We start from the raw sequence: 23,517 nt of genomic DNA, 5'->3' as shown, positions 1-23,517 counted from the left end.
CCAGCGCAGCACACGGAACGCCGTTTACCTTCCCGCTGGTAAGCGGTCCCTATTTATCTCCTTGCACCCGGAGGTGCTTTCGAACTGCTAGGTTGGCAGGCGCTGGGACCGAACGAAGGGAGCGCACCCCGCCGCGGGGATTCGAACCGCCGACCATGCGATCGGCAAGTCCTAGGCGCTGAGGTTTTACCCACAGCACCACCCGCGTCCCCTTAATTTATGGACCTAATAGGTATCTAAAGCCATTTGCACATAACAAAATGTGTATCTTATCAAGGTAATTGTTGAACTGAAATACAATTAAGAAGAAGTATATTAATAGTGAAATACATTTAAGAAGTACAGTATATTGATAGTGGTAGTGATATTTTAGGGAGCAGGCTAGCAGGCAGGGCCCATTACTTACACCATAGGAGTCTACACAACACAATACGCTTGCTGTATGTACGTTTTATTTTATTTGTTTTTTATCTTATATTTTGGAATTGTACATCCAGATTTTTTTCCTTTCATTTTTTTGGGGGGCCCCCAAGAGAGTAGGGCCCTAAGCTATAGCTTGTTTAGCTTATATGTAAATCAGGCACTGATCCCGCCCCACAGATATGCCGGCCGCAGCGCCCAAGAAAGGGCTGAGCAGCTGCCAGTCAGGAGCCTCAACAGACACCTGCAAACAGCATCAGTAGGGATGGAAGCAGAGAACCATAGAACTGTAGAGTTGGAAGGGGCGCTGAGGATAATCTAGTGAATTTCTAGGATTTCTAGTCCAACCCGCTGAGATAGCTCAGTCAGTAGGCTCTTAATCTCAGGGCCCTGGGTTCATATCCCACATTGGGCAAGAAGAGTCCCGCATTTCAGGGGGTTGGGCTAGATGACCATCGGGGTCCCTTCCAACCTCATGATTTTATTCTAACCCCCTGCAATGCAAGAATATGCAGCTGCTCCAGGGATCGAACCTGCAGCCTTTGCATCATTAGCACCACGCTCTAACCAACTGAGCTGTGCAGGCCAGCAGTCATAGTGGTTGAATGCTGGAAATTAGGCGAGGGTCTGATGCTTGGCTCATGCTTGTTGGGTTAGCAGAAAAACTGGCATGTCACCTGCATGTTGCCAGATCTATGAAGACCACTACCATCATCATCATCATCATCATCATCATAATTTATATCCTGCCCATCCGGTAGCATTTCCCCAGCCACTCTGAACTGCTCGCAACAGAATATTAAAAACACAATAAAACATCAAACATTAAAAACTTCCCTAGACAGTGTTGTCTTCATATGTCTTCTAAAATTCAGATAGTTGTTTATTTCCTTGACATCTGATGGGAGGGTGTTCTACAGGGGTTCCCTGTAACTCGAGGGAACCGCCAGAAGGCCCTCAGCTCTGGACCTCAGTGTCCGGCCTGAACAATGGGGATGGAGACGCTCCTTCAGGTATACTGGGCCGAGGCCACTTAGGGCTTTAAAGGTCAGCACCAACCCTTTGAATTGTGCTCGGAAACGTACTGGCATAAGCTCACAATCGCACGGAAATCTTTGGAAAGGCCTACTGGCGTGAAATAGTAAAGTTATGCTGTATGAGTTAAGGCTCCTTTGGAACTCACCGGGACTGCTTTCAATGGAACAACCGTTAATTTGTATTTTGCTATGATTTGTTAATTGATTTCTCAAACTTTTAATAAAAAATGTTTTAAAAAACAACAAAACACCTACAGATAGGGAAGAGAAGACCAGGTGGACGGATCCGCCTGCAATGTTGGGCCGCTGGTTCTCGCGTGGCTCAGTCCCCAATCCAGAAGTGCTCTCTCGCTTCCTTAGGGGGACGCGCCGCCGGGCTGCCCAGCGAAGCAGCGGGACATTCCCCGAGAAAGGTGGCGTAGGCGGGGATTGCCCCGAGGGAAGCGAAAACCGTTGCCCGCGCTTCCCTCCCCGCCCACCTCGCAGCCTCGCTCACTCGCTGGCCCGCAGCCGCCTGGACTGGAGGGACGGGGCAATGCTCTTGGCGGCGCTTCTGCTGCTCCTCCTGCGCTGCCTTCGGGGACACGGTGAGGATCCCGGGCAGGAGAGGGTCGCGGGACCTGACGGGGCGTGGGGCTTGGCTTTCTGATCCAGCCGCGGGGCTCTCCTTGCCTTCTGAGGGTGCCAAGTCTGGCCCGCCCGGAGCCCTGGCTTGGTCTCTCTTGGGCTCACCGCGGTGCCTAGCTAACCGAGGACAATCCGTCGGTAACCGCTGCCTTTGCAGGAGGGAAGATCCCAGCCCCGCCCGAGCGCGTGAGATTCGTGGCCGAGACCTTTCAGCACGAGCTGCGCTGGGAGCCACCGAGCACCGGACACGGGCTCTTCCTGTACGACGTCCAGTACATGCGGTAAGAAGGGAAAGGGCCGTCGCGGGAGGCACTGGGGGTCTTGGTGGGGCATCTGCACCGGCCGTCTTAAGTGTGGAAGGGTCTCTGTCGACATCCAAGGCAACCCCCCCACCACCACCCCAGCCTCCTCCTCCTCTCTCCTCACCCGCTTTGCCCGGTCCTCTCTTGCAGATACGGCAAGGTCGGCGGCTGGAGCCCAGCGCTGAACTGCATGCGCGTCCGGAGCCACTCCTGCGACCTCTCCTACGAGACGCGGGAGCCCTCGGAGTTCTACTACGCCAGAGTCCGGACGGTGACCGGGACGCGCGTTTCCAACTGGACCCAGACGAATCGCTTCGATCCCAAGACAGGTAGCCGCCACAGATAGACCCCGCCCCACCCCTGGGAAACCGGCAGTTGTGGGTGAACCGCGCCAGAGAATCCGGATTGGGAGCTGGTGCGCTTGACCAGCCCCGCCGTCGGGCAAGGAGATGCGCGCGACAGCAGCGAGGAAAGGGTTTTGGATCGAAGGTGGAGAGCTTGCTGTGCGTGCAGAAGGTCCCAATCCCCACTGGCATCTCCGAGCAGGGGCGGCAGGGAATCTCCTGCCTAGAGAGCCGCTGCCAGTCAGTGTAGGCAAGGCTGAGTTAGAAAGGCAGCTTTCTAACGTTGCAATCCTGGGTGGGTGGCCGCCTCCCAAAGCCCTCTGCCCCCCAGCTCCCTGGTCTGTGTCCTATTGTGTTTATGTTGAAAATTGCTGCTTAGCCTATTTCTCCAAAGTGGCTAACAGACTGTGACAAGAAGCAGAATAAAACAAACATAATCCCTAAAAAGAAACTTCAATGTACATTCAAATCACGAAATTGGTAAGACTTGAAGATGCCATCACTGCAATCATGCATAGTTAATACAATTTGTAACCTTACTGTCTGTTCTTGGTTTGTTATTTTGTGTTGTTTGTTTTCCTAGCTGCAAAGAAATATCTATTTCTAATGACTAAATTAATAAATATCCAAATCTATTTAACAAATCCCAGCAGCACAATAATAATGCAGAGCTGAGAAAGCAGAACCACAACATTATAAGTCAGGCCTGTTTAAAAAATTGCAAGCCTCCTCGGTGTCCGCGCACCCCAGGGAACATGAAAGGCCATTGGAGTTTGGGATGGGAACAACTCTTCACCAGCATGGCTGAAGGGTTTTTCCAGCTTCTTTGTTTTACAGGATCTGGGTCCAGGCTTTGTCAAGGGGTGACTGTCACCCACACCTCCCTTGCTCAATAGATGTGGACAAACAGTCGTGAGAAGGGTAGAGGGCAAATTCCCCAATTTAGGACAACAGTATTTTCCTAACCTTGGAACATCACACTCAGGAAGTTTTTAAAATCCCCCCAGCAGAAATTCCCATTAATTCTTTGTGGTTGTTTCATTTTCCCAGCAACTCCTCGACTGGCAGGAGTGAGCCTCTCACTTTCCCACAACGTGATCCAAGTCAAGCTGCAACCTCCCACCAGCAGGTGGCACAATATAACCTATGAGGACCTCTATCAGTGGAAGGAATACCATGTCCATATCCGGAAGGTGTCTGACAATATCCAGGTAAGGCTGTGGTTGATGGCAGGGCACCCTGGCTGGAAGAGTTCAGGGGGAAGGTCTGCCTGTGGTGGGGGTGGGAGAGCACCCAGCTACAGCACCCACTTTGCCGTCCCTCCTTCTGCTCTGCTGGCCACTGGGGGCGCTCTCTCTGGATGGGCATTGCACACTCTGGCAGGGAACCTGTCCTAGGTGGCCCCTTCTGTTCCCAGAGGAAGCCCTCTGGTGGTATACTAGGGAGGGAGGCAGTTGCTGAAGGTTCCAGGTGCTTCCCACAAAGAAGAGAAGGGCCAGGGCCAGTCCCTTTGGCATAGGGAGGGCTGGCCTCTTTGAGGATGCCAGGGGGCAGAGGAGACACCCTTGGCACTGACTGGGACTTGGCTAGAGCCGGATATCATTGGCCAACCTGGTGAACTCTGGCTGGAGTTGGACTGAGCTGTACTGACAACTCTCACATTATTTTCTGCAGTTTGAGTATGTTAAGACCAACCTGGAGTTTAACCTCTCATCGCTGTCATGGGGAGAGCGCTACTGCATCAGTGTGGAGCCACGGGTGGTCTCCCAGGCAAGTCCTGGCAAGAGGACAGAGGAGCAGTGTATCTCAATACCCACTGAGGAAGGTGAGGCTCCAGTCCCCTTGCTCCTCAGCCCCCCCCTTACTGTTCTTCTGTGTGGCAGAGTGAGAGAGAGAGGATGGAGATCAACAGGTACCAAAAAGAGAATGGGGGGGGGGGCGGGGAAGGAAGAGAGATCCACTGGAGGGGATTGCAAAGGCAAGCTGGGCCCAATAAGGCAGCCCAGTTAAATGCTTGGCGAAGAGTCAACAGCAGGAGACATTAGAAGCATCTTCTAGGTAGCTAATGACCCCACCCTCTGCATCTGCCACAAAGCATCCATGGGGTTGCTGTTCATAGGATCATAACATTGTAGAGTTGGAAGGGACCACGAGGGCCATCTAGTCCAACCCCCTGCAATGCAACGCATCGGGCTCAAACCCATGATCCTGAGATTGAGAGTCTCATGCTCTACCAACTGAGCTCTTAAGCTACAACCCTTTCTTTCTCTCCGTAGCATGTGTCTCTGACACATTTGCACCTGCACACATTCTCATGTAAGGAACCTAGCTGTGCCAGTCCCTTCCTTCACCTCCTCAAGGAGGCTTGGTTCATTGCGGAGGGCAGGGGGAGGGAGGCAAGAGAGCCAGTGCATACAGAGAGGAATGGAGGGGACACAGACTTGGGTCCCACAGTTGATTCTCCAAGTAGTCCTGTCTCTACAGTGCACTTAGCAATCTCCTGCAGATGCCTGTAGAACTCCCCCATCAGGCCTTCCGGTTGAATAATCAGGGGTCGCTGCTCTCTTCTCTGCAGACCATGTAAGATCCATCCTCATCTCCAGCTTGGCCCTCCTGACGGTGATCGTCCTCTGTGGCCTGGGACTGGGAGCAGCCTGTGCCTATGTGAGGAAACCCAAAGAGGCACCTCTCTTACTGGTAAGTGCTTCACAGGGAGGTTCAGAGCCCTCTCTCCCTATGGGTAGTCCAACTGTACAGGCAAAATAGAAAACTGAATCCCAGGGGTGCTTCTGCGGCCATGGAAAAGTCTTGAAGAGAGAGTCGCTGCCTGCACTTCTGTAGAAGGCAACCCAGAGGGGGATGAGCAGCTCATCAACTGCGTGGGACTTACCCTGCACATTCAGGGTCCCTTCTGCACCTCCCCACCTATTTACTCAGAGCACCTAACTGTCTTTCAGGGAGTGTTTATAAAAGAAAACCAAGTTTATGTAGGGCAAAGCCATAGAAAATAAGTTGCTAATATTCCTATATTAAAGTTAGGGATTGAGGCTGAGAGATACTGACCTATCCACGCTGAGTGTACGACTGGGGGGGTGGGACTCAAACCCACATCTTCCAGGCCCACAACAGCTGCCTCTCTACCACCAGATTCTTTACTTCCCCTGGGTGGATTCAGTTCCTTATCGAGCAAGAAGCTGGTTCTATCATTAGGCAAAGGGTGGCAGGGGGTGGAGTGGGCATCAGCTGTGAGGTCTTAGAGGACGCTGTGATGTGCTCCACAAGCCAGGCCTGTCTGCTGCCCCTCGCCCAAGCTACCGTCCTGTCTTCAGCTGCAACTGGGGAAGGGGCTGGCATCCTCTCGTTTTTCTTACTTGGATTCAACTGACAACCCAGTCAGCTTAGATAACTGGAAGGGGGGAGGCTCCCTGTCCTTTGCTTCAGGCAACAAAGTGTCATGCTCCAGGGGTGCCCTCAGGGGTGAGGGTCTCAGTCCAGCAAGGGAAAGACTTTTCTCAACACACTGACCCAAGGGTGCAAGGTAGCCTCAACAAGTCCAAGTCAAGCACAGAGAATCAGTCTAGGTCCAACACGTGCTCCAGAAGCAAGGACAGGACACAGACCAAGGTCAATACCGCAGAAGGTGCAGCTAGGCAGAGCAGTGAAATAGCAGAGACCTGCCTTGTTTCCAGCAACTGGAAGGGTCCAGAGGGACGCCTTACATACTCCAGCTTCCTAAACATCGCCCTAACCACAGGTGTTGCCAGTGAAGGATTCTCAGGAATTGCTTACCAACAACTGGGTCTGTAGATGGTGCCAGCAATCTTTGACCTGGACCCAACGTTCTTGGCATCCCTACTGGTCGATGGGGTAATTCCACCTCCTCTTCTGACAGTCCCAGGGGTCCTTCATCAGGTATCGACGTGTGGCTGAGGGAAGGGGCTCAGCAGGATCCTTAGCATTGGATTCATGGGGTGCTGCCCGCTCCCCACTTAGTGCCTGGCACCAGGCCTGGGCTGCTCAAGACTGGCAGGTGAGTGAGTGAGGAGGACTGCCCGCCCCTCCAACCTGGCAAAGAGGAAGGAATATTGAGCAGAGTCTCAGAGACATGTTTTGGTTTCTGAAACGCCCTTCCAGCTGTGACCAGCACCTGGTTGGCAGAAGTGTACAGAAGCCAGAAAGCCGCAACTGAAATCTTTTCTTTCTGCCTCCCAGAAATCTCCCGTAAAGCACAGTCTGCACTGGGTGCCAAAGGAGATGCCTCCGCAAGACTTGGTATCATGCTTAGAGGTGGATGCCATCCAGCCGCTCTCCTCCGTGGGACCGAAGGACCCTGTCCATCCTGACAGCACAAAGTGTGGAATGGAAGCACCACCAGCACCACTGGGAGGTTGCTTCTGGCTGCCGACGCTGCTAACACAGGGTGCAGTGCTCAGGGACCTGATGGACAGCAGCGGCTGCAGCACAGACAGTGGCATCTGCCTGCAGGATCCTTCTGGCAGCCTGGGGAGGCTGTCTCTGGGAAGCAGTGAAGAGGGAGGCACCCAAGAGGACGAGATGGGTGGCCTCAGCAGGGAGGAGCAGCTCTTGCTGGAGGCTCCCTCTTCTTCCAGTGGGGCAGAGCAGGTGGCTCCAGAAGCTGAGGACCCACCCAAGGCCCAGATATTTTCTGGGTACCAGAAGCAGTCAGGGACACCTTCAGAGCTATTGGGCTGCTCCCAGCCTCCCCTCAGCACAGAGGAGATGACCCCTTTGGAGCCTGTCTTGGCTACTGGGTACTTGAAACAGGCCTCCATCTGTGCTCCCTCTGGCCCTGCGAGGGACGGGACTCTTACCAATGACTTTCTTGGCAGAACAGAGCAACAGAAAGAGCCCTACCCTGCCAGCATCCCCCTGGAGCAGCTGGGATTGCCCCTTGAATTCCCCAAGACCCTCTTGGCATTGGACTTCTTTAAGCAAGAGCTGGTGAACCCCTCTTCACACATCTCCCCACAAGTGAACTCTGTTCCACAGCTGAGCCTCGGTGTCCCGACCCTCCCACAATACTGGGTGCAAGGACTGCCCCCCAATAAGCTGAGTCAATGGGAGATAGCACAGCTCTAATGGAGCCACACAGAGAGGTGGGGGCTGCAGGGTGGAAGGGACAGGATTGGCGGGGGGGGGACCCTCCTGACAGTCCCTTTCTGTTGGGCAGATAGAACTCTAGTTCTGACATCCCTTCCCCGTGATACACTTTTCCTCTGTCCCCAAAACCCATACGTGTAAACCAGCATGTTTTATTCTAGTCACAGGCATAAAACATGCAGCAGGAAGGAGGCTGATGACGGCAGATGTTTCTGAGAAGCTCTGGGACCCGAATGCAAGAAGGGAGGTCAAGGCAGTGGTGCATGTCTGCCTGAAAAGGTCTGCCGCAACTAGAGGAAGGTAGCTGTGGGCGGTGGAAGGAGAGGACACTTCACACATCATTGGGGTTGTCTCTGCAACACTGAGCACTGGTAGCTTGTTGCTGGCAACAGCTGCAGTGTCTTCAGGATGAGTGTGTGTGTGTGTGTGTGTCCTTTCCTACAAAGAGCGCAGAGATTCCTCAGCTGCCTACCATTCATTTTGGGGCAGACATCATTACCCTCACATTTCGCTTTGGAGACAGAAAGGATGGTGACCCCATCATAGGCAATAGACACAGACTCAGCAGGACTGGCCTGTGCCTTTCTGAAGTGGAGGTCCCTTTGCTGGCCCTGAGCCAACCTGCCACCCTCTCCCCGTCCCTGTACAGCAGTGAGAAGCCTTGAGCCCAGAAAGCCCAGTTTCAGCCTCTGATGTCAGCCAGAGGTGCTCAGAGACGAAGGAAGCAGTTGGATCTGCCCTTGGCAGCAGCAAAGGGCCCTTCCAGATGATTCAGAAGATGGACTTGCCTCCTCCTTAGTGAGGGAACTTGCACTAGCCCAGATTCAGCCCCCTTTGCAATGCCAGGGCCAGCCAAGGATGCCCTGCCTTGGCCACTGATGTGAAGGGTGCTAAGAAATATATTTGTTCAGCTGGGCACTGGCTTCCATGCCCAAGCTCACCTTGCCAGCCCTACATTTCCTTAGGAAGAGGATTCAGTGAGCTTCTTTCAGGATTATTACGATTAAAGGGAGGTCGCTAAATGTTCAAAATATTTTGTACAAACTGACTTTATTTATTTTATTTATTTTGTAAATCTATTTGGAGCATACAAGGTTTTTTAAAAAATCAATGCATTTCAGTGTATTTATTTATTTAATATGCCATGCCACTTTGAAGTGTTGCTTTGGGATGAAAACCCTCCGTGAAGCACCCAAGGACCAGGCACTTGCATTTGTGCAGAACTGCTCACCTGGCAGGTGCTGGTCAGATGCAGAGGCTCCTGGTCTGGCGAATGGTCTTGCTCTGTGCACTTCACAGCTCCCAGAGCTGGTGACGGTTCCTTTTCCTACTGATGTCAAGTGGACTGCAAGCACACTAATGTCCTGAGTAGCTAAATGTACCCTCCCTTTAGGTACATTTGCAAATGCAAGCTTTTGCCCCCAAGTGGAAAGATCAGGTGACTGCTCTGCACATACATCAGAATGACTGCACCAGACCACTTCAGACTGCAGTGGGTGTGGGCAGCACATCTGGAAGAATAGGTCTGTCCCAGCCCTAGCGATGGCACCTTCTTTTCTATTGCTAGGAACTTTTAAACTTAGGGGAACATTTCAAACTGTTGAGCACCCCTCTGCCCTCTGAAGTGGCACAGTCCAGCCCACGGCCACTTGCAGCTGTACCTGCCAACCATCCTATGAGCCAAATCCACAAGGGCAGCCTTGGGTTTGTTTTGATGCAACGAGGAGGTGAAACTCCTCCCCTAGCATGGGCAGAGAGCCACAGGGGAGTTGTGCTTTGCAGCTGGCTCTAAACTTAATCCACCCCTAAAGAATAAGACACAGCTGTATTTGGCAAGCAAGACTATTAACAGCAATAGCAGGCAATCGTTTTCAAAGCCTAGCTATGTTCTCATACTCCGCTTTGCACCACTATAAATAATTTGTGCATTTGATTTTTTTTAATTTGACAAAATTTGTATGCTGCTTAACTGTAAGTGAAGCCTCTAAGCAGTTTACAAAAAATGTAAAAGATACAGTAAATTGTCAGTAAAAGTTCAAGTTCTTAAGTCCAAAATATAATTAAAAGCAGGCTGTTAAGCTAAAATTACAGATTAAAAGACACATGAACTTTTAGATGTCTGAGGAGACTTCCTTAAACAGAAAAGTTTTAGGGGGCACAAGGAAGTCAAAGGAATTGCAGCAGCTTCACCTCCTCATGGGTCTGTGGTTTCTTAGCTCCCCAGAGGAGCAGACTGGAGCTGAGCTGTGCAAGACAGATAGTTTCTCTGGAAAGCCTGGAAAACCTTCAGATACAATTTCTTGGAAAATTCCCCCCACACAACATTGCAGCTCTCCTTCGGAGGTTCTGGACTTCCTCTAAACAGGGAGCTGCTTCACAAATGACCAAGAAGAAATTCCACAGCCTTGTGCATTCCCCAAATTATCACACAGTGTGACGGTTGGAGGAAGTCTGTTTGCATGTTATGCAAAGGAGATTTCAGGAAGTGGTCACTAGGCAGCTGCAGATCAAGACGCAAGTCTTTTGGTCTCAGGAGTTGTGCTTTTTTGGTGGAGCTGTTGAATTTTTCCTAGGGTGGCTCTTTGAGTAAAACAATGAAGGTACAAGCAGGCATTTTCTTGCAAACCCCCAGCCCTATAAATAATGCCCAGCGCTATTGTTTCTTCCCAGGAGAAGCTCCCCAAGCTTCTATGGGTGGAGGGTCTTTCTCAGCTCTTCAATCCAAGGCACGGATTAATGGGAGATGCCAGGAGCTAAACCGAGGCCTTGAAAAAGCAAAGCCACCAAACCACAGCCTGCTATCGCCCCAAGGACACTTCACAGAGTTTTCTCTAGTCTCCCTGGTGACCTGCCAAACCATGAATCATGGGGCCTCAGTGCAATGTGACATGGAGCTACTACCTGGTCAATGGGGCAATGCCAAGCGTGGGTGCAGAGGGACTTCTTGGTAGGTTCCACCATCTGGGGTAGAAAGGAGTCAGATCCCTGCAAGTGGCAACTCCAATTCATGCCATTCATACACTTCGCAGAAGGGGAGAGTGTCCTGTTTTTGAGCATTGAATGGGGTGAGATGAAGGCTGACCAAAGCAGCAAAGAACTTTTTCCCAAAGAAGGAAACTTTTTAGCACTGAGAGGCAACCAGCTTGGCGTCTTCCAAGTCAGGGGCCCATTTTTCCTGAGGGCAGGGGCTGGGAGCCAAGAGTTGGTCCAGCAAGCTGGCGATGAACAGCAACCAGGAGCCAGAACCAAGGAGCCAGCAAGTGGAAATCCTAGGATGGAGTCAGAACTAGAGAATACCTAGGAAGGCAAAACGGCGACCCTCTCCTTGTCCAGGGAGGTTCAATGGGCAGCCTGGGTAGGCAGAGCTAGGGCCACTAAACACATGGCAACCTGCACTTCTGTGCCTCTCCACATGGGGCAGCTGCACAGAACCCAGAGGCTGCCTGGCAGCTTCTGACAGAGCGGAGGGATATTCTGCAAACTTCTGGTTTCATCTGGATGCTTGCACAAGCTCCTGAGACCTACCCAGAGATTCCAACGTCCTCCAGCCCTGCTCCCTATAAGTGGTTGTTTAGGGACTGTGTCAAAAGTCCTGCAACCTCTCTCACAGAAAGCCAGGAAGAGCTGAAAAGACTCTCTCCCATTTTACGCACACACATTGCCCAGACCCTTGAGCTGTGCAGGATGTGAAAAGATGGCACCAACAGTGGTAGTCTGGGTGGAGCAGCACCACGACCAAGCAGCCATATGCCCAATGGCTACTGCTGTCCAGCTGGTCCAAGACTCCTGGGAGACTTCTTGGAGAAGCAGTTGCCTGAGCTCCAAGATCTTGCTGGGAAAGAGAGTCACTGAGACCAGATTCAGTGTTGGCAGCTCCTCAGACTTAGGTGCCTCTGTCGTGGAACCGCACGTAGCCACTTCCTGCTTCACGCATGGAGCCACTGATGGTGAAGGGAGGGGCCAGTTCCACCTCCACTGATTTCAGGTTGCTAAAGGGGACAAAGACAGACAAACTGACAGTTGCCCACTCCCTCATTTTCTCCTAGAGCAGGCTTCCTCAGCCTCGGCCCTCCAGATGTTTTGGGCCTACAACTCCCATGATCCCTAGCTAGCAGGACCAGCTGTCAGGGATGATGGGAATTGTAGTCTCTAAACATCTGGAGGGCCAAGGTTGAGGAAGCCTGTCCTATAGTACCGTTAGACAGGCAAACACAGACACACGAGAGAACAGGAGATGAGAGTTTTAGCATGCTGGTTCCAGTTGGCAAAGATGGAAACAAAGCCAAAATGGAAGTCATTCATCAAACCAGTAGAAATTGGTATAGGAGTATGCAATATGTTAAGCCCCACAGAGGACTTTGTTTGGCCCTCTGCTGGCCCTCTCCTGGTTTTTTCTTGTGAGCAGTTGCTGCAGTGGTCTGGCATGTGCAGTCAGCTCACTGTGCTTGAGGACACACACACCCGTCCCTCCTCCCTCCCTCTGTTAATAGTGACCATCACCCTGTAGAGGATCCAAGGTGAGCTAAAAGCTTGGGGTCTTGCAGAGTTTCATGGCCAGATGGGCATGCAGGTGTGTGTCTTTACATACCGGATATGGTAAAGGTTGAAGACAAAATTAGGCCCTGGAAGAAAAAGAAGAAGAGGGAGTCAAGAAACTGTTAGGAGCCGCAAGACTGACAGCATACCCTCCAACACTCCTCCCATGAAGATGAGGCGATTTCACCCCTCCCATATCCAAGAATCTGCTGATTCTCTAGAGAGGAGACACATCAAAGTGTGGGGGGAGAGAGAGAGACTGAGTGTTAGAGAGAGATCGTGTGTGTGTGTGTGTGTGTGTAGATAAGGTTGCTGCTAAGAGCAGCTGCAGACACTCAGTGCAGTTCAGCATTTTCGTTTAGACCTCATTTAGCTCTGTATATGTTGTATATAGTTGTATATTATAGTTGTAGATAGAATAAAGAAGATATTCTACAGAGCTGCTCTCCGAGTCGTTTATGCTCTGCTATACTCTGCTATACTCTACTGTGCAACGACTGTCTTCTTGTGGACATGAATCCGGTGCTCACAACTCTAAGCTGTGAGTCCATAGCACTTTGACCTGTTCCTGTGCAGAAGGTGGTCTCTGGAAGTGCTACTCCAGCTCGCCTAGCCCAGTCAGGGGCTGAAGTGAATGAGTCCAGTTTGTGGCACTGGCTCAAGGGTGATGCTGACAGAAAATAGGGGCATCCTAAGGGAAAGCGAGACATTCTGGGATCAACTCAGAAACTGAGATGGCTTCTGTAAATCCAGGACTCTTTTGGTAAAATAAGGACACTTTGAGGGTCTGTGACAGCAGCTCTTGGAAACACAAGCATGGAGCCCACAAGTTATAGAGTGGGCCTGAGGGTCCCACAAGAGGTGACGGTGGCAGAGATCCCTGAGCAGAGCTCCTAAACTTTCCTAAAAGAACACATGTAGTTGTGTGAGGCCATAATTCAAAGCTGGGCTGTCCCAATTGAGGAGGATTATGTATGTTAACCAGGGATAGGCAATCTAAGGCCCGGGGGCTGGATGCGGCCCAATCGCCTTCTAAATCTGGCCCATGAACGATCCGGGAATCAGCATGTTTTTATATTTGTAGAATGTGTCCTTTTATTTAAAATGCACCTCTGGGTTATTTGTGGGGCCTGTCTGGTGTTTTTACATGAATAGAATGTGTGCTTTTATTTAAAATACATCTCTGGGTTATTTGTGGGCATAGAAATTCATTAAACCCCCCCCCCAAAAAAAAAAAACATAGTCCGGCCCACCACATGGTCTGAGGGACAGCAGACCGGCCCACAGCTGGAAAAGGTTGCTGACCCCTGATTAACTCTCCTCTCTCCACTGCATTGTTTTCCTAGTCCAAATCACACACATCCTGAGCTGCTACTTGCCACATACAGGGACTGTGTGGGAAATAATAAAAATAATAATAAATTTTATTTATACCTCGCCCTCCCCAGCCAAGAGCGGGCTCAGGGCGGCTAACAACCAATAATAAAAACATGTTGATTAAAATACAATTTAAAAAACAAGATTAAAATACAACATTAAAATATTAGGATGCAGCCTCTTCATGGCAATTCATGTGAAACCCAGAGTCTGACCTCGCTTTCCCACCCCACCCCATAGTTTTTTTTAAAGTGTGGATTTTAACACTTGGACTGTCCAGAGTGAAACCCACAGGGATAACTGGGAACTCTTCGCAGTCCTGGGGATCTTGTTGAAATCTCCCTTCCTCTGCTCACCTCAGCTGCTTCTGCTCTGCCCTCCCCTTTGTCAGGCTTTCAAAAATACCCTGTCATGCTGGCAAAACCCCTCAGGATGAGTCAGCACCAATAAGACCCGCTTTGTGAAGTTTCACTCCTGACGAGCTGGAATTTCAACAGCTCAGGCACCTCTGTGCTCTGTTGACGCAAGTTCCACATCTGTGGCATTAAACATCTGGAGTTTGCTGTCCATGAGACCTTCCTCACCAGTTGAGGGGTAGCTCAACAATGACAAGGGCTGTATTTTGGCAGACTGGTTGCTCAGTTGGTGAGAGCGTGGTACAGAAAACACCAAGGTTGCTGGTTCGATCCCCGTGAGGGACATCTACATATTCCTGCTTGGCAGGGGGTTGGACTAGATGACCCTAAGGGTCCCTTCCAACTCTATGATTCCATGAACCTATCATTCTATGAATTATTTCTAAATTTTCATCTAGACATATAAATCAGCTTATGAAAAATGTATGCAAATTGGTAAACCCCTCTATGTGGACATATTAACCTGAGTCATTTCAAGCTAGCCCCAGCAGGAAATGCTTCTGGAAAGTCTTCATGTTGTTGCTTTTTAATGGGATTATTTTTATTTGAATTTTACAGTGTAACTGCAGACAACAAATTATTATGCAGATCACAAAGGTTATGTGTGTTTATGTAACTAATACATTTCAGTTTACATCACAACTGAGCGATAAAGTAACATACAGTAGTAACTGTTAGAAAAGATAACAGTAGACCCGCCCGTAAACTCACAGAACGTTAGCTGGCTCATAAAAATAAATCATACCTGTACCAGTAAATAATAATAATAATAATAATAATAATAATAATAATAATAATAATAGGCATCATGAATAAGCATCCCTTGTTACATCAAGAAGAACCATACAATATTATTACACAAGACCTATTGTATTAGCCAGATGCATTTATATGCAAGAGGCAAATTTTGACCATGTTCCTCTTTGCTAACATACATAATAAAACCAAACCATACTGATGTGAACCTGTCTTTCTTGCTCTGACCTCCGGAACCCCTTAGTTTATACATTAACTTTTCTAAAAGGGCCGTTTCCTGTACTTTGTTGTACTGATATGTGACCCGAGCACCTGCCAAGTCTCTCCAAAACTGGGCAATTGTAGCTCTAGCAGCCATCAGTAAATGAACCATTTGCTCTGTATTGGAAGGTCCTCATGCCTTTTGGGGGGGAAGAGGGTCCATGGGTCATGTGTGGGGAGCAGATATAGCCAGGGCAACAGGCAAGTGTTATGCCTACAGCCAGTGGCGTAGCGTGGGTTGTCAGCACCCGGGGCAAGGCAAGTAATTTGCGCCCCCTAACCCGTGGATTTGCGCCCCCTAACCCTAACCCCCAGATGTTGCGCGCGGTGCGGCCGGGCCCCCCTGCACCCCCCACGCTACGCCACTGCCTACAGCAGTTGTGTGGAAGCCCCCAGCCTCTGCTACAGATCCAGCCCTGGGCTCTCACTACACTACACTAAACTGCAACTGCAAACCACACCCCATACTTACTGTTCCAGCAGTGTCCTTCCTGGTACCACTTTGCAATGGTATAGCTAAGGACACCAAGGATCAAGAGGGAGAGACTGACGCCAAGGATGAGGCCAAGAAAGCTGACGGGCTCCCCTTCTGAAAAGACAAAGAGCCCCACAGATGGAATCCAGTAAAAGGAAGACATGGAACAGCCTTCTTATCCCCCAAGGCTGATAACGGGTGATTGTAGGTGTTTGCTCTTAGGGCTGTATTCAATTCAGAATTGACCCATTGAAATCAATAAACCTAAGTTAATTATGTGAATTAACTTCAACAGGTCTATTGTCAGTAGGACCAGTGTTGAATGCCACCCTTAGTGCCTGGCTCTCCCCCCCCCCAAAAAAAAAAGAACGTGATTTATTTATTTATGCCGATTTATTTATTTATACTACCCTTTAATCATATTCCCAGTTCAGTTTGCAAAAAGAACAAACAATTGAAACGTACTTTTAAATAAATTAATTAAAGCTAGAAACACAAAGTTATATTTCAGCGTTGTTTTAGTTGTTTTGTTGTGTTTTAATGTTGTTTTGTGTTGAAGTTGTTGAAAATTGTTTTGGATTATTTAAAAAAGACCAGTGGCACTGAAAAAGAGATTGATTTAGAAATGCACATACAGAACAACCCCTCCCCCCAACCAAGACCCACCCCTTGTAGCAGGAGAAAACAAAGGATACCAGAACAAAGTTTTCTGGAAAAACAAACTTTTTGTCAGCACTGGCTGAGGCACTTTGAGCAGAGAAATGCCACTATCCACGGTGCTTGCTGATGGTGGCAGCTTCTCACTGTGTTTTCAGGGAGCACCCTGCTGGCCATGCCAGGAGTAGCAGGATGGCCTTGAATTTTATTTAATAACTTAAAAGAGTTCTTACCTGCCCTCTCTGCAAGGTCCCCAGCAGCATGCCAAGATAGGTTGCCTCTATACATGTGTGTTGGGTGAATGCTTTGGGTCTAGATCATCCAGCTAGGACAATCCAATCTCCTGAGAATTAGGGCTTGTGCTATTAGGGAAAGCCTCCCATCAGCTTCCCTGCTTTTCCCTGGATAAAGAGAGATCTGCAAAGTCAAAATCTGCCTTTGCTCCCTCTCAATCTATTGGGTGAAAGGAGGGGGACCTTCATATGAGCACAGTGTCAGAAAACCTGCCTCATATAACCAACATTCTTACATCTAATGTATGAAAGGGTTAAGTACATAAAGTAAACTGTCCTGCCAGACTCAGCTCACCTTGGGAAGGATTAGGTCAAGTCTTTGTTCCCCCAGTCTACCACATGAACTCAGCATGTGAAGAGCCTAAGCAGTTTCCTCCAGCTTAGCTGCATGACTCGAACAAGCCTCTCTAGTGCTCCTATACTTTAATTTAGGAACTTTAATTTAAGAACTTTCCCCACTAAGCCAAGTTTTACTGCCCGTGACATCTTTTTCTGAATGCTCTATGGAAGAACACATGAATCTGACTTTTGGAGATTTTGTAAGTAAACATTTTTAAATTACCCAACATGTGGTCTTTTTCTATGTTAGGAGAAGAGCAAAGTTTTGGAACTCACAGGGGCATATTTTAAAGGTCTAGCAGCCTGCATTTCCACACTTTACTATGCTAAATATTTTGTGATTTTAAATCTCTCACCAAAGACTGCATGCCCCAAACTTGGGCCTTATCAGAAATAAACCTTTCATACTTATATTTTTTCCCATGCAACCAACACACAGCTACCCCTGTCTAGGGAGGTTATATGGGATTGTGAGTCTGCTGCTGCCTGGCAGAACTATATGCTGTTTACCTCCACCTATGGTCTCCTTGTATACTTCTAAATAAAGCAAATATTACAAAACTACAAAAACACCATGCATCTCCCGTGCTGTTCCTTATCCATAACACAGCTGGTTGCTCTGCCCTAAAACTTCTGGCCACTCAGAGAAGTGTCACAACAGTGGGAAACACACCGTGAAGGTGCCACCTCCCTGGTCCTTTAGGGTCAGACACCTGTGAAGGTAGTTTGGTTCCATGAGCTGTGCTGTGCTCTATGCAGTGTGAAACTCATTGGAAGTGCTCAGAGGAGCACCCAGAATACCCTCCCCTTTTAAGAAAAAGCCCTGAAGCCTGGAGGGGAGATAGGTGTCCCCTGAATTTACCTGTGTTGGGGTCCATCCTTTTCCTCTGCAGTCCAGCTCTTCAAACAGGAGCTCTCCCTCCAGTCATCCAAGCCAACAACCTGCCTGCCTGCCCCTGCTTTGCATGCCTCTCACCTCTTAGCTGTGGCCACTCCCTAGATGTTGACGCAGAATGTTCCACGTTACAGGCAAAGCTACTTCAAACATCCCAGAATCACAGCTGGCTCCAGCTCCAACAGAGGCTGGACCTCAAGTCAGGCCCAAGAGTGGCCAGGGGTGGCAACTCCCAGCCCTGCAGTCCTCCGCAGAACCTCTAGGATGCCCCTCTGCTACAAGAAAATCATGGGGATTAACTTGGGTCGGTTACCTATTGAAACCCTTTCGCATGCAGGGCAAGCAGAGTTTGGCATGTAATCTTGGTTAAAGAGTAGACGCTATTGGTTGCAATCGCACACAGAAAGTTGCTTGCAGAGTGTAAAAAACAGGCATAGGCAAACTCAGCCCTCCAGCTGTTTTGGGACTACAGCTCCCATCATCCCTAGTTAGCAGGACCAGTGGTCAGGGATGATGGGAGTTGTAGTCCCAAAACATCTGGAGGGCCGAGTTTGCCTATGCCTGGTGAAAAATAACAAAGTAGTTTATTGTAGGAAATACTTCTATAACTTGGATATAAAAGTTTCTAGTTCTAACCTAGCCAGCTAATCTGGAGAACAACAAGGCACCCATGCCTGAGGATAGCTCAGTTGGTAGAGCATGAGACTCTTGATCTCAGGGTTGTGGGTTTGAGTCCCACATTGGGCAAAGGATTCCTGCATTGCAGGGGGTTGGACTAGATGACCCCCATGGTCCCTTCCAGCTTGCTCCTTTGTTCTTCTAGAGGACGATTCAGGATTGACCTCTCATCTTGAGGTCCAAGCGAGGTGCGGGGAGGAGGAAGCTATAAACAGGATGCCACCTAAGACATATCAGTCTAACATCCAAGAGACAGAGAGGTCAGCTCAAGAGGTTAAAGGTACAGGGAGGGTCTGGGAATCTGGAGGTCCCTAGTCATAATCCATGCAAACCTCATGTCTGCAAACATCCATCAAAAATAATCACCTGGCCATTGTTGCATGCAACTGAATCTTCTGGCACCTAAGAATAATAATCACCCAAAGCAACCAAGAGTCATCAAACACTATACTGTAATTAAAATGCAATGAGGTGGGGGAGAGACTCTGGAAAAAAAGATACCATACCCAAAAAATAGCATAGTCCAGCTGAAAGCTCCTCAGCACCAATAAAACCCTAGAGGGAGCTCAGAACCACTTATCTGATATGGAGAGGAGCAAATAAGAGCGTCTGCCTGATTATCTCCTGCTCAGCTCCAGTCCAATGCAGCCACCTTTAGGAAGGCAATGTGAGGACAGGGTAGGCAGAAATTTTGGCCTCCCACCTCTATTATTTCTTTAATTTCCTTAAGGCTTCTGTACCCTGCTTTTTGCTACTTGTCTCAAAGCGACTTACAGGAAGGAGTAAAACATACAGCATATGCAATTTGAAATATACGGTAAGTGAACGTATCTGAAAATCGGGGGGCAAAACCCCAACAACCATTGGGTCAACTTTCATAGAGCAAAGGCCTCCTGAAATAAGATCCTTTTCATCTGGCACCTATCACTTAACAAGGATATGTGGAGGTAGGGTTAAACTGTGTCTATTTGGCACAAGATACACTATGTACATGCATGGGGGGGTCACTCTTATCTATCTGCCTCCATAATTTCACATGCTCCAGTGCTACGGTCTGCCCCATCTTATGTGATGCTTCTTAGGACACCCAGCTTGGTACTTGCAGCTTTGAGTGGCAGCAACCCCCCTCCACTCCTGGGTCCCAGACAAATATCTTTTCCAGCCTGACTACTCACAGGAATGGGCCACTGAGTTCTGGCCTCTCAGCTTGTGGTTGGATTAGGCAGGCAGTTCCTCCTTATCCCAGTCTCTTTGGACCTTCTCCCTTGTCAACTCCAGCCTGGGGGAGGGAACCAAAGCACAACCCCCCTCCACAATCATGTGCTCTGGCTGCCCAGTGGCCAGAATTGAGCGTCCTGCAACCTTTCCATTTATGCAACCAGCAGAGCTTTTGGCATCAGCTACACCCCAGGAAAGGGCCTTTCCAAGCCATGTTTGTACAGCTGGGGACCAGAGGGGGCATGCACTTTCCCACACACCTCCCCACCACCTCTGCCCATGAAAACAGCCCTGCATGACGAATTGCTGCTCATTAGATGAAATCTTAGCCCATTCAAGGACTGAGCTAACAGAGGCTGGCAGGGCCCGCAGGAAGGGTCCTGCTAGACAAACCCGTTCCTAAGCAAACTCTGGCACACAATGAGAATCCTCCACAGCCCCAACTCCCTGGGCCTTGCTGGTGAGAAGGACGCCAAACAGCATGGGTGAAACCTGACCCAAATTGAGGCCAGCACCCATCACCCAGCAGCTGAGGTGCTTCTCTCCGAACCAGAGGCTAATCACCACTTTCAATCTTTCTAGCCCTTCTCACCACACACAAGAGTTGTTCAGGTCTGCCTCTCTAGTTTCAGGGGCCTCCCGCCCTGGACAGTGCTTGTGCAACCTCACCACATACACTAAGGCAGGGGGTGGTGAGAGACCTTCATGCTTCTGTAAGTTTCTGTCTTCCGCCTGCACCATCACAAGTTGCTCTAGCACGGAAGCACGCCTGTCTCTGAGTCAGAGAAGCTCAGAAAATATATCTGATTGCCCAGCCAGTGTGTGCCCAGCTCTAGATTCCTGCAGCCTCTCCTGAAACTGCCCAAGGCTCTTCTTGTGGAGTTTGCTTGCCTCCGAAGGCTGTTAGTCATGGCACATGACTCTCTCTTCCATGGTCTTTATCACAGAACGGAGGGCTGCAGGAGTTGAGTCAGCTGGTTCCCACACTCAAATTAGGTATACAGTGGTACCTCGGGTTACAGACGCTTCAGGTTACAGACACTTCAGGTTACAGACTCTGCTCACCCAGAAATAGTACCTCGGGCTAAGAACTTTGCTTCAGGATGAGAACAGAAATCACGCAGCAGTGGCGCGGCAGCAGTGGTAGGCCCCATTAGCTAAAGTGGTACTTCAGGTTAAGAACAGTTTCAGGTTAAGAACGGACCTCCGGAACGAATTAAGTTCTTAACCCGAGGTACCACTGTGCCGTACATGGTCCCCTGGCTGTTGGGATAAATAAGAGGAAAGGACTCACCACCAAGTTTCACATGAGTCCTTCATCCAAGGAAGCCGCCATCATTCGCTTTGCCTTTAGACTCAGATGGGCAGCAAAAACACAGGAACTGGCAAGGTCTCTGCACTCCTGCTGCACCTATTGAATCTTGGAGTCTTCCAACCTCACTGACTCCCCCCCCCCCCCATTAAAAAGCTCCTTCAGGTAGCTCAGCACCAAGTGGCTGCACATTGACAGGCTGGCAGAAGGTTGGGAGGACATTTGAGTGGTGTCTGACCCAATCAAAAGTTCTCAGTTACACTGCAAACCAGACACAATGTGAGTCTGTTGCATTCAGGCAGAATGAATTATCTGCACTGTCGCTTAAGCGCAGCCCAAAGCCTAGACCCCTCCTCCTCTCTTCTCTTGAACTAGGATACAAACCCTGCTGCAGGCTTGTGTTTGGAGTCCGGTCAGGGAGGCATGTATAACCCTGCTTGATAATTCCACCTGTCACTGTTTAGTTTGACAAATGTGAAATAAAAACAAATACATAATAGATCTGAGTGACGGGCAGAGGAACGACAAGTTCTGATTTAAGCACTGTTTGTGAAACAGGCCTTAATCCCTGACTCTTGTGGGCCTGACGTAGGGCTGTGTTTTGGTCTAGAGGAAGATCAGGATTCACGTACACAAGAGCACATATTTCCTCTTCACAACATTTGTTGTGTGCACAAAACATCCAAGGCCCCTGAGTCACCTCAGCTGTGCCCAGGCGAAAAATGTACAGATCACACCCAATTTTCATTTAGAAGGAAGCAGGAACTGCACTTCTGCCCTGCCTCCATGCGTATGAATGTTCAAATCACTGATAAAACAGTGTCTACTATCATTTGCATTGCAAAGGCTGGAAAGGCAGGGTGGGGGCGGTGTATGGATGTGCTGCCACTCCTATTCTGGATACAACCTCAGTAGCCTCCCAAACCTAGACCGTCTGCAAGAGATTAGGATCAAGGAACTGGGAGTAATCCACCACAACTCTTTCCCTCACTCCCTTTGTGGCCCAGCCCAGATTAGCTCCCTACAAGTCCCAGCATAGGAGCCAACTCCTAGGGGCTGATGGGGCTGCCATCCTCCCCCCCCAAAAAAAAAAATTGAGGGGGCCGTCCCTAAAAGTTGATGGTCATTGGCATTCAAATGGTGGGTGTGCACTGCATCATGTGATCAGTTACACGGGGCCGGGCTTCCCTGGGCACCCCCAATATCTTATTCAAGTTGAGCCACATGGGAGCAGTTGAGCCTGTGCCTGAAAGCAAGGGGTGCTCCAATGCCTCCCACCCCTGCCCCTAACCTCTGGATTGTGCCCTGAGAGTTGAATGCAGTCCCAGCTGGGTTGAGGACACCTCAGGGACTAGCATCTCTGACCAGTCTTTCAGAAGAGCTTGCTGAGGAGGCATGTGGGCAGGTGAGGAGATAGCGCTGGAGGAAGAACTATGCCTCCTTCACCTGAGTCAACCTGGCTGAGTAATCGGCTCTTGGGGCACCTAGAGGTCTTCTCTGTTTTGACAGCAAGCTGTTTTTCCTTCTCGGCGAGAGCACAGCAGCAGCCCAAACGGAGCAGCCTTTCTGCTGACCTGAGTGACCCACCAGGCTCCCGGGTTCCCCGCTGTCTGTCTGGCGCACTGACAGCCTCCTTGCAAGAGACAGCCGCGTCCTGCAGCTCCTCCACCCGCGTCCCTACATTTGGGTGCACAAAGAGAGGGAGTTGAGGTCGTGGACTCGCCCTTGCTCCTGGTGCCCACGCCAACCCCCTCCTAGGCAGTCCGCTGGCGGTGGTGGATGACGCCGCCCGGCACCTTGTCTTTTTCGGGTGTCTCTCCGCCCTGCCTGATCCCGCCCGTTCTTCGGTAACTTAACAGGCCGGCAGGGCGCACTGGGAAGGTGCCAAGGCAGCGGGCAGAGCCCGGCCCTGGTAGCTCCAGCACAGAGAGGCAGAGAGTGACTGGCAGGCAAGCAGGCGGAGCAGGGTGGGGCAGCCGAGGGCACCAGGAGGGCATCTCACACTGACGGCAAGGAGTCGCCCAGAGCGGGCGGGGCTTGGAAAACAGGCTTACTATGGGGCTTTGGGCGCATTTGGGGGAAAGGGCGGAGAGCTTGTTGGCCCCCACCCCCATCGGACTTTGTAGGATGGGAACAGACAGGCCATCCTGTGGCCTCCACTGGAGAGGCGGAGGGCTTGCCAGTCATTTCTGCTCTGGCTAACACCAGATGTAAAACTCAGTTGGTTGGAGCGCGGTGTTGATAATGCCAAGGTTGCCGGTTCGATCCCCGTGAGGGACAGCTGCATATTCCTGCATTGCAGGGCGTTGGACTAGATGATCCTCAGGGTCCCTTCCAACTCCATGGTTCTATTCGCTTCCCACCCCCGAAAACCCCAGACTGAAAGCTACCTTCCTCTCTCCAAGCCCAAGTTTCCCCAAGCGGTGGGTGGTAGTGGCGGGGCTTCATCGCTT

At 50.1% G+C, this 23,517-nt stretch overlaps 2 protein-coding genes across 4 annotated transcripts; one reads left to right on the top strand and one right to left on the bottom strand.

Moving 5' to 3' along the window:
• Positions 1-1,954: 1,954 nt before the first annotated feature.
• IL10RA (interleukin 10 receptor subunit alpha) lies at positions 1,955-8,944 on the top strand. Its single transcript, XM_082200472.1, has 7 exons — positions 1,955-2,044; positions 2,242-2,365; positions 2,537-2,715; positions 3,781-3,941; positions 4,405-4,555; positions 5,306-5,427; positions 6,943-8,944. The coding sequence occupies exons 1-7, from the start codon at positions 1,993-1,995 to the stop codon at positions 7,828-7,830; spliced, it is 1,677 nt and encodes a 558-aa protein (XP_082056598.1). The 5' UTR covers positions 1,955-1,992; the 3' UTR covers positions 7,831-8,944.
• An 11-nt stretch (positions 8,945-8,955) lies between these two features.
• Positions 8,956-21,318, bottom strand: SMIM35 (small integral membrane protein 35). 3 transcript variants are annotated; one of them, XR_014213849.1, is made up of 4 exons: positions 21,047-21,318; positions 15,670-15,786; positions 12,440-12,473; positions 8,956-11,840 (listed from the first exon to the last, which is right to left on the bottom strand). XR_014213849.1 is itself a non-coding variant. In XM_082200741.1 (4 exons), the coding sequence occupies exons 1-4, from the start codon at positions 17,837-17,839 to the stop codon at positions 11,735-11,737; spliced, it is 273 nt and encodes a 90-aa protein (XP_082056867.1). In that variant the 5' UTR covers positions 17,840-17,880; the 3' UTR covers positions 8,956-11,734. The 3 variants fall into 3 exon arrangements, 2 of the variants coding, with proteins under 2 accessions (XP_082056867.1, XP_082056866.1); XM_082200741.1 differs by lacking the exon at positions 21,047-21,318 and adding an exon at positions 17,824-17,880; XM_082200740.1 differs by lacking the exon at positions 21,047-21,318 and having other exon boundaries at positions 15,670-16,009.
• Positions 21,319-23,517: the final 2,199 nt, after the last annotated feature.

The sequence above is a fragment of the Podarcis vaucheri genome, assembly GCF_965113315.1.
Source record: "Podarcis vaucheri genome assembly, chromosome: 15".
Classification (NCBI taxonomy): domain Eukaryota; kingdom Metazoa; phylum Chordata; class Lepidosauria; order Squamata; family Lacertidae; genus Podarcis; species Podarcis vaucheri.
This window is presented reverse-complemented; position numbering and strand designations above follow the sequence as displayed.